Source organism: Penaeus chinensis, chromosome 43 (genome assembly GCF_019202785.1).
Source record: "Penaeus chinensis breed Huanghai No. 1 chromosome 43, ASM1920278v2, whole genome shotgun sequence".
Taxonomy (NCBI): Eukaryota; Metazoa; Arthropoda; class Malacostraca; order Decapoda; family Penaeidae; genus Penaeus; species Penaeus chinensis.
The window spans coordinates 16,072,574-16,087,135 of record NC_061861.1 but is presented as its reverse complement, the minus strand read 5'-3'; the positions used below and the strand labels follow the sequence as shown (position 1 = coordinate 16,087,135).

General features: G+C 39.9%; 1 protein-coding gene across 2 annotated transcripts in view; it reads right to left on the bottom strand.

Annotated features, from left to right (window-relative positions):
- Nucleotides 1-386: 386 nt before the first annotated feature.
- The window catches only part of LOC125024553 (glutamate receptor U1-like), a 19,142-nt gene continuing 4,966 nt past the window's right edge, over nt 387-14,562 (bottom strand). The window contains exons 4-12 of one of the 2 annotated variants that reach the window (XM_047612355.1): nt 13,784-13,874; nt 12,829-13,150; nt 11,077-11,294; nt 9,135-9,315; nt 7,432-7,531; nt 5,989-6,118; nt 4,594-4,713; nt 2,808-2,921; nt 387-537 (exon numbers count right to left, since the gene is read on the bottom strand). In XM_047612355.1, the coding sequence (XP_047468311.1) occupies nt 490-537; nt 2,808-2,921; nt 4,594-4,713; nt 5,989-6,118; nt 7,432-7,531; nt 9,135-9,315; nt 11,077-11,294; nt 12,829-13,150; nt 13,784-13,874 (1,324 nt within the window). In that variant the 3' untranslated portion in view covers nt 387-489. Of the gene's footprint in view, nt 538-2,807; nt 4,112-4,593; nt 4,714-5,988; nt 6,119-7,431; nt 7,532-9,134; nt 9,316-11,076; nt 11,295-12,828; nt 13,151-13,783; nt 13,875-14,562 lie in introns of both variants that reach the window. The other variant, XR_007114771.1, reaches the window with a different exon arrangement.

Below are 14,562 nucleotides of genomic sequence, written 5' to 3'. Positions count from 1 at the left end.
TTTTTTGTGTGTGTAAGTGAGTAGCTGTCAGCACTTTAAAATTTCTTGGTGTGAGTATTTGCCCGTACTACATAAATTCTTTGTGCAAATTCATTTTCTTCCGGGTGCCCCCCCCCCCCCCCCCCCCCCATTTCAATCAAAAAGAAAATGATCAGTGATTTCAGTCTTATAATGTAGAAAATCTAAAATAATTCTGTTCATGAAATAATATCACGTTGCACGATAGATTTTAGTTGGGTTTTGTGAACAATGTGTGTGCCTGTGTTTTCTGTATCCATAACAGTTAATCAGCCATTGTCTCATTTCTCACACAAGCCCATCAAATAACTTAAATTCCACTGAAATTACCGTCTACATTTTGAGGTAATAGATACAAACGCAACATCTCATTTTTTTACTTTTAATTCTACAATCCCTTCAGCGTATATATAAGAGTTTCCTTCGATCAGAGCCATCAAGCTTAGTATAACAGCGCGAACATTCTAGTGATTAGGTGGCAGTTTCATCGCTGAGAATCTGCTGGCGGTCGTCTGCCACCTGGTGTTAGAAAAAAACAACTTGATTAGGGAAATAAGTGAATTTTATCTATAAATAAAGGAAGAAAATATAAAAATGAGTAAATAACTAGTATTTGTGAACAAATACTATTTTGGTCCTAAGCTACTTTCGTGGAGATTGTTTTAATTATATATATGTGTGTGTGTGTGTGTGTGTGTGTGTGTGTGTGTGTGTGTGTGTGTGTGTGTGTGTGTGTGTGTGCATAAATACAAACGTAGGTATATAGATAGATAGATATAGATACTGTACCTTAAAAATCTACATTTCCGAGTGCTTGCATAATCACATAAGATTTTGTTTGTGTGTGTGTATTAGCACAACTTCAGTGCATGTTCTAAATCATATTCAGCTCACTAATCGTTAGAATATATAATCTTATAAGCGTACAAAGCCAGACTAAGACTAACTGGTGTTGTGAAGGCCTTACATCAAATTTCAGTAATGATAATAATAATAATAGCAATAACAACATCAACAAGAATTAAGGCAAGTATAATGATAATGATAAATATAATTATTATTATGATATTAATAGAAATAACAATAATAATAATTATAATAATAATACTAATAATAACAATAGTAATAATAGCAACAGCAATAACAATAACGATAATAATAACAATAATGATAATAATAATAATGATAATGATAATAATACAAAACAAAATAACAGACACACAAATACTACAGTTCTCATTTCATCATCATTATCATTATTACTGTTATCGTTGCTGCTGCGGTGAAATTAAGATTAATTATTACTTTTATCAAGAAAAAAAGTGTTCACTCGTAACTCATTTGCATATTAGTCGTAATTAATGAGAAACTTCAGGTGCAGTCTCGTTAATTACTGCACGTGTGGATTTTCCTCAAAGGTTATATCACATTCACATATTTTGATGATTAATGATTATAGGCGCATTACACAGCAAGAAATGTCGAGATCAAAAAGAAAATAAATAAATAAAAAATAGGTAAAAATTCTTGTGCATACTTGTTTTGAGTATTTTTCTAAAATTGTTGTGTCGATATGGAAATAGAAATCAAATGAGGAGATGATCAGAGAGTATGTAAAATATTTAGAATATTGATTTGCATGAAGGCGTTGAAAGTTTGAAATACACGTTGCAACTTAGAACAAAATGAGAATCCCAGTCTATAATATCTTTCATAGAATAACTAAATAAGAAAAACAGTAAAGAAGAAATGAAATAATAAAAAAATAGTGTTTATCATGTCATTATTACTTGCATTATATTTTTACTTTCGCGCTCGAGACAAACAGAAATCAGACATAAAGATAACGATGAATGGAAAAATGGTAACAATTTAATGAATCTGTAGAAATAAAGTAACAATGTACTTAAAATTGAGTATCTTTTTCCTTCTTCTCCTTCAAACATCATGGTATGCAATTGCCTAAATAAGATAAATACCATAACTGAAATCATATCAATAACAATAACACCCACCTTCAACGTCCTTTTTATATTAAGTTACCCTAATTAAGCAAACACTAATTTCTCCATATACTCTCGTTAAATATAAGCATGTTGTACTGTACTTTCAGGCCTTCCCTCCATCGGCAGCAGCACCAGATAACCAAAATCAAATTATCCTGAACGTAAAAGATTACCAAGGACACACAAATACACATACTTTTCTCTCTGATTATTCATGTGTTGATCATTACTGTAATTGGTCTTTACCAAGGAACATGTAACCAGGTAGCTCCACTTCCATTCATCCTGTTGAACCCCAAAATGAAATAATTTTTTTTCCTAAGAATATTCAGACGTCTGTTAATATTAGGAAACTCTTCGTATGTAAAAGAGGGGATTTTTTTTTTTTTTTTTTTTTTTTTTGTAATTATAACAATATCGAGTAAATTATACAAATAATAAATGTCTCAAGATGCACTCTCACTGGCTAAACGTGATTAAGCTTACCCTTTTATTTGACCCGCTAAGCATTTTTTCATTGCATTATCTTTGGAAATGGTTCAGTAACAACAATAGTACAAAATAAACAAAAACGAAACTAATAAAGAAAGAAATAAAAGAAAAAATAATATTTCCAATAATTATAGCCATAGAGGCAGGGGTTAGCTTTGAAGTTACCAACTAGGATTTTCATCAAGATAGATTGGGGCTACCTGGTTCAAACAATCTTGATAATTACCATTATATGTGAATAATGAGACAGTGTGACTGAAACCGCGTCATACCTATTCTGGCAACACTTACCCGACTCCAGGTAACTTCAGTAAATTCCTGAGTTTCGTCAGGATGCACACTTGCCACTGACTCCGCCGTGGCAACTGCCCGAGAGGGAGCTTGGGTTGACCTGATCTGCTCTCTCTGCACAGGAATAAACAAGTTATATGAACTCAGTGTAATCGGGTGACCAAGTGTGTGAATATTCTTTTCCTCGAGTGGCTTGGGGTTTCCGAATTCGTGTGCAGTAGCCATGCTCCTAGCTTTGATGTTTTTTTTGGTGTACTGGAGTAAGCTTTATATAAAGATTGTTATACTTTCCGGAGACTTTACATATAAGGGAAAGCAGCATATGTATTTAGGTACTTATTTTATGCGTACGTATCTTTTATTAATTTAGTATCACCTTTTTCCTGCTTTATAACAATGTCTTTTTTATTAATCGTTTTAGTTTTATCGTTCGTTTTTGTTATTCATTTAACAAGATAGACAGGTATTATTATAAATATCATTGTGCTCATTTTACAAAATGAATCATCAGTTATGTGCAGTGTTTTATTATGTCATTATCGCTATTATTATTGTTATATTAATTATTAGTAGTTTTATTGTTACAAAATAGCCGAAGCTATTTGGATGATGCAGCAACAGCCATAGCTCAAGCATTGTAGGTGTGCACGTGATGAAAGCCTTTTAAGTAAATTAATTCATGCAATGCATTCACTTATGTTACTTGTGCTTTACAGGTCTGTATGATTGTCCTCTGACTCTTGTGTATTTGAAGCCGAGGGACAGTGGGCAGTGCAGAGATACAAGAAAAGACGACTTCATGCTGTGTTGAGGACTAGCTGTCACAAGACGAGCCTCTGTTAGTGCGGGGTCATGGGACGGCGTCGTGTGTGTGTGTGTGTGTGTGTGTGAGCGGAAAAGACGACGGGGTGTGTGCGATTGAGTTCCCAGGACTACCCGCCGTGCGTGTTGATTCACCACAGTACGACAACTTTGTCCTGTCCTAGCTGGCGGGAATCGAAATCAGGGCTGGGTGGATCCTCCTCAGCCAGCGAAAGACGGCGTCGACGGAGCTGGTGGTCCTTCCCGTCTTTCGGGGTGTCACCGCCCTCCGCTCTACCAAGGGGCGTGACCTCTTTAGTGACAGCAAGAGGCTGGAGAGTGACAACAATGGGACTGCCAGCATGCCAAGGACTCTGCTCCGCCCCTCGAGTCAGGTGGGAAGGGCGTGAGGAACCCTGGGAGACTGAGGGCCATTTGCTGAGGAAGGGCGTTGAGGTGGCGTACAGTTCATGTAGCAAGGCTTTGGGCATCGGGTACACGATCTGCAAGACGGTAAGCGAGAGAGCTCGTAACGGCACAACCACACACGATTTAAGGCCCTGAATCACTGTAAAGTACCGGGTATTGTGTTGGGAGAATGGACGATGGTGGACGTAAGTTTGTTTTAACTGCAGTTCAGTGCATGTGTTCGTTCTAATGTAAACACGGCTTTCTTATATAAGGTTAAGAAATATGAATCAGAGACATGCTGAATACAAACTATGTACAGTATGTATGGAGACAGATAAATACACGCGCGCGAGTGTGTGTGTGTGTGTGTGTGTGTGTGTGTGTGTGTATGTGTGTGTGTGTGTGTGTGTGTGTGTGTGTGTGTGTGTGTGTGTGTGTGTGTGTGCTTATGTATACATATCTACATATACATAAAGGTACATACAGAATTACACACATACACAAGTAGAATAACTCAAGCAAACGTTTTGATACACAAGCACCGTCTTCCACTCCACTCTAGTTGTATACGAACGTCTATTTTGGGAGCAGGGAGGCCGGGCCCTTTGCCGAAGCCCTTCCTGTGGATCACGACCTCCACGACGAACACAAGGGCCGAGATGGAGAGTCCTACGCCGAGCACCACGAAGATTCCCTGAGGAGCATTAGGAAAAGATACATAGCCAGAATAGCATTATAGATAGGTAGATAGATAGATAGACACGAGCAGAGGGAAATAGAAGTGTTCAACTGAACTATTTGAGTAAAGCTGTGATTATGGGTGTTTAAAATTCCAGTTGACAAATCCTCCTCTAAAGGACATAGGATGTTATTGTTATATACACTAACCGAATTTCGTGGAATAAGCAGGATGATTTTTTAAGTTTACTTTGATATTTAAAAAAATAATAATACAAAAACAATCTTGCAGATTTTATTGTCTGGAAAGTATTTATTAGATGATCATGACTACTTTATATTGGCTCTACAGACTTTCTCACAAAATGTGGTTAACTTTACAAAAGAAAAAAATATTTTTCCGAGACCGAGTGCAACTTCCAATTCTTTGTTTTTGCTCTTTGCTATTATTATTTTTTATCATAATGTTAACTTTGTATCAATTCATAAATAACCATGAAATGCATTTTTAATGTAAATGGAGCATTTGTAGAATGAAAGTTATTGCAACACTTGGCAACTCATATGTGTACGTTCGCCATCTTGATGTAAAATCACCTTTCACCAATGTTTCTAAAAATGGAGCTATTTACACAGCCAAGAAGATGGTCTTTTCATTCCCTGTAGTGTAATAAAACGTATTCTGGTGAAACATGATGTGATTTAACACCAAACTTAGCAAACACTGTGCAGGGCTCCATCAACACAGTATTTCCAGTCCTACTGAGGTATAAGTTTCTGAACCTGAACATCTGACGGAACGGAAACAACTGCGTATACTCCGAAAAATAATAAGTAAACAGAAACAGAAAAATTTACGTACTTGCATACACTGCATCTGAACCTTTCAAAATCTTCAAGATCCCGGCTAAGTTGATAACAAGAGCAAACAGAGCAACGAGTGGTTCCTTAGTTCTTAATAATCGCCCTGTAATTTTATTTGTATGTATAAGTCTGATGAAGACTTTTTCATTATTCAGTCTTTTTGTTGTTGTTTATAAATTTATTTTTATATGTTCCCTGAATTTAAGCAATAACCCTGATAGTTGTTTTAGCGTTTTGTGGAAAGACATTACAATTTGATGTTATTGTTTTCTGAAAGTACATTTTTTTCTTTTCATATTTCTTCATAGTCGTTGCAGTAGCGTTTGTGTTAGCAACATGTTATTATCTTTTGCACTAGTGTTTTGTATTAGGATTATGTTATTATCATCAGACCTTGAAAAATATCATACGAGTTAACGGCACTTACCCAAAGCCCCTCCATAGTATAAGGCTCATTAACGGTGATAGAAGAGGGAGCTCTCAGACAGGAAGTTGCATTGGGGAGTAAGTTAGCCACCCACTCGCTGTACAGGTCGTGCTCAACCAGAGACTGGATCCTGTGTCGAGAAGTTTCAACACTATGTATTTCTTAAGCATATACACGTCTATAAACACTATAGGCATGGTTCCTTATATTTGCTTATGTATAAGTCCTATAACCTGTAACAGAAAGATTCACAGCGAAATCGTTTCTTTGCACTCCTCTACAGCAAAAACACTGGGTTTTTAGGTACAAAAACAAAAGACTAAAAACAATAATCATGGTGGTCATCTTTTGATTTATAATTTCGTGGCATCAGTTATTCCATTGTTTTAATCCCGCTGTAGAAGAGGCGCCAAGAACCACATATGAACACATATTTTCTATTTTCCGTTTGTTGTGATCGACTATTCCGTTTTTAATTGCTTCATTTACTAATTTGATGGATCTTTGAATTCTAGTTGTACAAAGGATTTTCTTTTATGGAAGGATGATCATAACACGTCATTCTGCTACCTAAGACGAGATGATTCATGATCATTAATATCCTGATTTATCTGAAGCATCAGGCCATAATGAGTTTCGAGGAGCATATGTGTTCAAAGGGAGATCATCAGGTATTGCACAGTGCAACATTATTGATGATAATTAATACGGTGGATAATAGACAAGAGCATGTTGATTTGGTTAAGAGTTAGTTAAACACATATATACACTGTAAACACACACACATACACACACACGCGCACGCACACACGCACACACACACACACACACATACACACACATATATATAAATATAGATATCTCTCTCTATATATATATATAGATAGATAGATAGATAGATAGATATCCCTATCTCCCTTTACTGGAACAGAAATCACAATACAATTCATTATTTTTATTCTTTATCTTTATTCTTTATCTTTATTCTTTATCTTCATTCTAAATATTTATTCTTTATCTTTATCTTTATCTTTATTCTTCATCTTCATTCTTTATCTTCATTCCTTACCTTCATTCCTTACCATCATTCTTTATCTTTATTCTTTGTCTTTATCTGTTTTTCATTATCTTTATTCTTTATCTTTATTCTTTATCTTTATCTTTTTCTTTATTCTTCATCTTCATTCTATATCTTCATTCCTTATCTTTATTCTTTATCTTTATCTTCATTCCTTACCCTCATTCCTTATCTTCATTCCTTATCTTTATTCTTTATCTTTATCTTCATTCCTTACCCTCATTCCTTATCTTCATTCCTTATCTTTATTCTTTATCTTTATCTTCATTCCTTACCCTCATTCCTTATCTTCATTCCTTATCTTTATTATTTATCTTTATCTTCATTCCTTACCCTCATTCCTAATCTTCATTCCTTATCTTTACCTGTAGTTGATAGCCGGCATAATGGGTAAACCAGGGACTCCCACGATGCAGAAAATAAGGGGATAATACGACTCTTTGCCTATGTAGTAATCGCAGGTACCTGGAAAGGGGGGAAATATGGGCGTTAGTTGGGGGAAAATGGGCGTTGGTTGGGGGAAATGGGCGTTAGTTGGGGGAACATGGGTGTTAGTTGGGGGAAAATGGGTGTTGGTTGGGGAAAATGGGCGTTTGTTGGGGGAAAATGGACGTTGGTTGGGGGAAATGGGTGTTAGTTGGGGGAACATGGGCGTTAGTTGGGGGGACATGGGCGTTTGTTGGGGGGAAATGGGCGTTTGTTGGGGGAAATGGGCGTTGGTTGGGGAAAATGGGCGTTGGTTGGGGGGAAATGGGCGTTAGTTGGGGGAACATGGGCGTTAGTTGGGGGAACATGGGCGTTTGTTGGGGGGACATGGGTGTTGGTTGGGGGAAATGGGCGTTTGTTGGGGGGAAATGGGCGTTGGTTGGGGGAAATGGGCGTTAGTTGGGGGGACATGGGTGTTAGTTGGGGGAAATGGGCGTTGGTTGGGGGGACATGGGTGTTGGTTGGGGGAAATGGGCGTTTGTTGGGGGAAAATGGGCGTTGGTTGGGGGGAAATGGGCGTTTGTTGGGGGGAAATGGGCGTTGGTTGGGGGGAAATGGGCGTTTGTTGGGGGGAAATGGGCGTTGGTTGGGGGAAATGGGCGTTTGTTGGGGGAAAATGGGCGTTGGTTGGGGGAAAATGGGCGTTTGTTGGGGGGAAATGGGCGTTGGTTGGGGGGACATGAGTGGTGGTTGGGGGGACATGAGTGTTGGTTGGGGGAAATAGGCGTTTGTTGGGGGAAAATGGGCGTTGGTTGAGGGGAAAATGGACGTTTGTTGGGGGAAAATGGGTGTTAGTTGGGGGAAAAATGGGCGTTTGTTGGGGGAAATGGGCGTTTGTTGGGGGAAAATGGGCGTTGGTTGGGGGAAAATGGGCGTTTGTTGGGGGGAAATGGGCGTTAGGTGTGGGAAATGGGCGTTGGTTGAGGGGACATGGGTGTTTGTTGGGGGGAAATGGGCGTTAGTTGGGGGGAAAATGGGCGTTAGTTGGGGGAACATGGGCGTTAGTTGGGGGAAAGGGGCGTTAGTTGGGGAAAATGGGCGTTTGTTGGGGGAAAATGGGCGTTAGTTGGGAAAAAAAATGGTGTTTATAAGGGAAAATAAATGTTAGTTGGGGGAAAATGAGCGTTAGTGAGGAAAATTGGTGTTAATTGGGGGGAAATGGGCGTTAGTGAAAGAAAACAATGGAAGTTGGTGAAAAAAAATGGTTGGAAGCGAAAAATGGGCGTTCGTGATGAAGTTGATGATGATACCATTAATAATAACAATAACGACTATTATCATTATGATTATCATCGTTATTATAATAATTAGTATTTCTATTATCATTATTACTATTATTTTTTATTATTATTATTATCCCTCTTACTGCTAGTAGTAGTTTTATCATTATTACGAATATTATTATTATTATCATCATTACTGTTATCATCACCATCACCATCATCATCATCACTATCATCATTATCATTATCTTTATCATCACAATCACCACCACCATCATCAAAACAATAACACAACAACAACAATAATAACCACAACACCAACAACATTAATAAGAAAGCAACAACAACAGCAACGCAACCTTTCAGCGAGAAGTCATCCGAAATGATTTTCCTGATGGTGGCGTCCTCGACCAGAAGTGCCACGCCCCCTTCTCGCACCGAGCTGAAGGCCACGTCGAAAAGGTCACTCGCCTTCAGGAAATTCACGCGTCCTCTGGCAGCCACGCCCCGGAGCTCTTGGTAGATGCCGCTCGTTGCTTGCTGGCGGAGGCGAGGATGGGGATCAGGGGGGGTGGGGGTGGGGGATGAGGGGGGGTGGGGATGGGGTATGAGGGGGTGGGGTTTTGGTGGGGGATGAGGGGGGTGGGGTGGGGATGGGGTGGGGGTGGGGGGGGGGTTAAACGGAAACTGTAACAAACGGAAACTGGAATAGATTCAAACTGAAATGAAATGAAGCTGGAATGAAATAAGATTCAAAAACAGACTGAAACTAAAAGAAATTGATGCTGAAATATGCTTATGCAAAAATAAACTGAAACTGAAACATGCTGACACTGAAACAAACTGACACAGAAATAAACTGAAACAGAAACTGAAACTACCTGAAACTACAACAAACTGATACTGAAACTTACTGAACTGAATCAAAACTGAAACAGGCAAACTGAAACAAAAACAAACTGAAACAAACCGAATGTGAAACAAAATGAAAATTAAACAAACTGTAACTCTTTATTTGGTCTATACAAGAGGGACCGGGGAGGAAGGGGGGGTGAGGCGAAGGGGGGAATGTTGGGGGAGGGAGGGAGGAAGATGGGAAGAAGGGGGGAAAAGGAGGAAGGGAGGGGGGAGGGGGAGGCGAAGGGAGGAATGTTGGGGGGAGGTAGGGAGGAAGGTGGGGAGGAGGAGGAGGGAGGGAGGAAGATGGGAAGGAGGGGGGAAGGGGGGATGTTGGGAGAGGGAGGGAGGGGGAAGGGGTAGGAGGGGGGAATGTTGGGGAGGGAAGGAGGAAGATGGAGAGGAGAGGGGAAGTGGGGGTGTTGGGGGAGGGGGAGGAGGGGGAATGTTGGCGGTAGGGAGGGAGGGTAGGGGAGTGGAGATGGATTTTTTTTGGGGGGGTGTATAGTGGAGCTTTCGGGGGGGGGGGGTTAGACTAGGTGGTGGGAGGGGGAAGAGGGATATGGGGGGGAAGAGAGTGAAGGGGATGTTGTTGTTGTTGTTGTTGTTATTGGGGGGAGAGGGGAGGTTAACGTGGTATTATGGGCATATCCTTCTCTTCCTTCTGCTTCCTCCTTCCATTATTTTCCGCTTTTTTCCCTCCTTTCACTATTTCATCACTTGCCAGATTTGAAAATGCCTCGAACACTAACTCAAAGTTGCCATTGTCGACATCGTTCTCTATTTCGTTCTCTTTTTCCTCTTTCTCCTTTCCCTTCTCTTTTTTAATGTTCCCCCTACCCCGCCATCCATTCTTCTTCTTCCCCCTTCTTTATTCCCTTTTCCTCCCCACTCCTATAGTCTCAACAATAGCTTGGGTTTCTCTCTTTTCTCTCCTCTCCTTCTTCTCCTTCCTCCTTCCATCTTTCTCCTCTTACTCTCCACCCCATTCCTTATCTATCTCCCTTTCCTTCATTTACGCTTCTTCCGCTTCCTCCCATCCTCATCACCGTCCCTCCCTTATACACACCTCCTCCCCTCTTCTTTCTCCCCTCCCTTTCCCTCTTTTCTATCTCCCGTCTTCCCTCTCTTCCTCCCCTCTTATCTCTCTCTTCCTCCCTCTCCATCTCCCCTCTCTCTTCTCCCTCCTTCCCTCTCCTCTCCTCATCATTCTCCGTCTTCCCTCTCTCTCTCTCCCTCCTCCTTTCCTATATGTCTCCCCTCCCCTTCCTCTCTTCCCTCTCCTTCTTTCCTCATCCTTCCCCCTTCTCCCTCTCTCTCTCTCCCTCCTTCTTCCCTATATGTCTCCCCTCCCCTTCCTCTCTTCCCTCTCCCTCTCCCCTCTTCCCTCTCCCCTCAACACACCTCCATAGTGGCAGTGAGGGCCGTAGACGTCTCGAACACCAGCTGGAAACTCCTGTCGTCCACCAGGTCCCTCAGGTAGTCTATCCTGACGGGGATGTTCCTGACGGCGAGGAGGGAGGTGAGCGCGGACGAGAAGCTTTTCATGATCACCATAACCCCGAGGAGCCACATGCCCACCATCATGCGTGTGGCTACGGCGTCGTAGATGTAGATGAGGTCTGAGGAAAGAGGAAGGAGGAGGAGGGCGTTAAGGGGAGGTGGTGGTGTTGAGTGGCTGTGTGGCGCAAAGGTGGTGGGGTTGAGTGTGGTGGTGGTCCAGAGGTGGTGATTTTTAGTGTGGTGGTCATCCAAAGGTGGTGGTGTCGAGTGGGGTATGTGATGTAGTATGTGATGAGTGGTTTTGTGGTGTTAGGTGGTAATGTTGAGTGGCGCTGAGTGTGATGGTCATGCAAAGTGGCAATGGTGAGTGTGAATGTGATACAAATTGGTGATAATGAGTGTGGTGGTCATGCAAACTGGTGGCGCTGATGTTTTGTGTGATGCAAAGTAGTGATGTTGAGTGTGGTGGTGATGCAAGTGTGGTGATGTGTGTGGTAGTGCTGCAAAGGTGGTGCTACTGAGTGTGGTGATGATGCAAAGTGATATTAAGTGCGGCAATGATGCAAAAATGCTGACCTAAAGTAAGATGAAAAGGCAAAGATTCAGCTTAAAATAAAGTGGTTACATTGAGTATGATGGTGATAGAATGCGGTGATATAAGGCATTTTTTTAACGTTGGGTGATGTTATATCAAATAGTGAAAAAATGCTGTGATGATGAGCGATATAATGATATCAAATTATGACAAATAGAGACGTCAAAAAGTGACGTAAAGGGAAACTACATGAATATAAGTGTTTATACCCTACGATATTAGCATATGTCTATTATACCTACTAAGGAAATATCATAATTCTAAATACTATAACATAATTTCTGTAACACAAGAAATGGTGAGTTAGAGTCTTCCCAAAAGATCTATTTTAGAAATCCCAGCGGTCGAGTATATAAAAATGAATATTGTTTTGCATGTGCAATATAATTCTTCGCAAACTTCCACATCATTTCGAATTATATTTCCAGCCACATACCTAATTAGTTTTTGTTTCTTTTCAACAAAACCGGAAACCAATACTGAATTTGCTACTCGCGTGTTTATCTTTTTTCGTAAAAAGCTGCAAATGTTAGCTTCTTGCAACCTTTTCTTAACAAACCAAAAAAAAGTTCATATGAATAATTTGAAGTTGTAGCGTTCATGTGCGTATGAATTTACTTTATATTGTTAATTGTGACGTTAGTGAATGTTATTTGTTTTTATCAATATTTCTAAAAGAATTATAATGATTCTATTTATGATTAGATGCTTATGGTAATTTTCACAAAGCTGATATATACAATACTGTGCAAAAGTTTTAAATAAATACTAATGTTTCTTTAACGATCGTGTGCTTGTTATCACTTCATCTCTAATATCACTATTGGTCTTTTTTTACAGTTCTATACGTGTTAATCTTTCCTCGCTCTTTAAAACACAACTGCAAAAGAATTATATTATTTGAATATATAACGATATATAATAAAATAATGAACTCCATTAACTGTACATGAAGATACTCTATCCTTTGTACAGAAAATGATGTGCTTATTCTATTCCCAAGAACACTGCAGACGAAATCGACCCTTAGCTGACTTGTGCCGACGACTAGGACTCACTCTGCTGGCACACCGTCGCGAACTGGTCCCAGAACTGGTTGAGGACGAGCCTCGCCGTCGTCCACTTGTCCTGGGGGCCGTCCCTCAGCTTTACCAGACTCACCACGCCCACGCTCAGCAGCAGAGACAGCACCAGCATCCCCAGCATCGTCCCCAGCCACACGGTAGGACCCAGGGGATTGAGGAACCCCCAGGGATTGATCTCGGGGCTTCCCCTCTTCACCAGGATGCGGTAGTAGTCAATCATGATGGGCTGGGAGAACTGGGCCACCTTGGCGCGGGACTCCGTCAGGCCGAAGGGGCCAAGGGCGAGGTCCACCTCCTTCGGGAATGCAGGGAGAGAGGACTCATGGAGGAAGGGAGAAGGTGTAAATGGGGTTTAGATAAGCAAGGGTCAGCGCAACTTTCTCTGCGAACGGAGTGGGAGGAAGACAGAAGGTATGAATGCAATGTAAATGAGCAAGAAGCAAAGACGATTTCTTGAGACGCTAAGAGAATTATTTTGAGAAAATTATCAGAAATTGGAGAGTATTTTAGACTTGTATTGAGCATTAAATCTTTTTTTTTTTTTTCTTGATTTGATAATTCTACCTTCGGAAACATACAGCAGGAAAATTTCCTTCACCCGTTTCATCCCCTTTTCCTTCAATCAGCATACACATAAAAAATATATATTCACTAACAATTTTCTGAAATATCTCTCCAAAAAGGCAAAGGGTACTTCCGATCACATTCCTGAAAGTATACTTCCTAAAGTGGTTAAACAAATTCAAATAACTAACGAACACATTTCTAAAAGTACATTTGCTAAAATAATTAGAAAAAAAAAAATACCAACACTTTTCTGACAATACATTCCCAAAATAAGTAAAAAAAAGAATGAAAAACACACACACACGCTAACAACATTCACAAGGTGTACTCCCGAAAGAGGCCAAAAACAAAGCATACTCACGTTGCGCTGAATCATACCCAGCATACCATTCCAGTCGCCATCGCTATTGGGGGCGCCCCACGCTCCGTCGGGGGGGCGGACCAGGGTATAACTGTGGGTATGAGACAGGTAGGCCTACTGCCACTTACCAAACTTTCGAAACTTACTGCTTTATAATTGTATTGGTAAAAGCTGTTATAACTTGATCCTGGTATATTTATGGGTATTGGTACAAGTTGTATAACATGATATTGGTACGTTTATGTGGTATAAAGATGTATCTTTAATATTGGCATATTTATGTGTATTGGTATGAAATGTATTTAGAATATTGGTATGTTTATGTTCACTGGTATGGATACGTATTAAAGATATAGGTATAGAGATGTATAAGAAATAAGGATTCAGAAATGTATAAGAAATGTAGTTACAGAAATGTTTAAGAGATATTGTTATAGAACTTATTAAGAAATCTTATAAAAATGTGTGTTGGTAGAGAATCGCATGACAGTTTTTCTCAATATAAATTGGTAATTTACATTTACATACTAATAACGTATCATGATAGATTTTGGCATAAAACGAAATATTGAAGACTGGTACGGAAACGCTAATGTATAACGGAATGTGAGTTTTAAAAAGAGCATTGGTCTAAAGAAAAGTATATCGTGCAACAGGGACTTAAGATCAACTGATTATTTAATCTAAAAAAAAAAATGATATAAAGCGATTCCTTCGATATTCTTTTGCCTTCTTCATCATTACATTGATATGATCTCCATTTCATTTTTATTCCAATT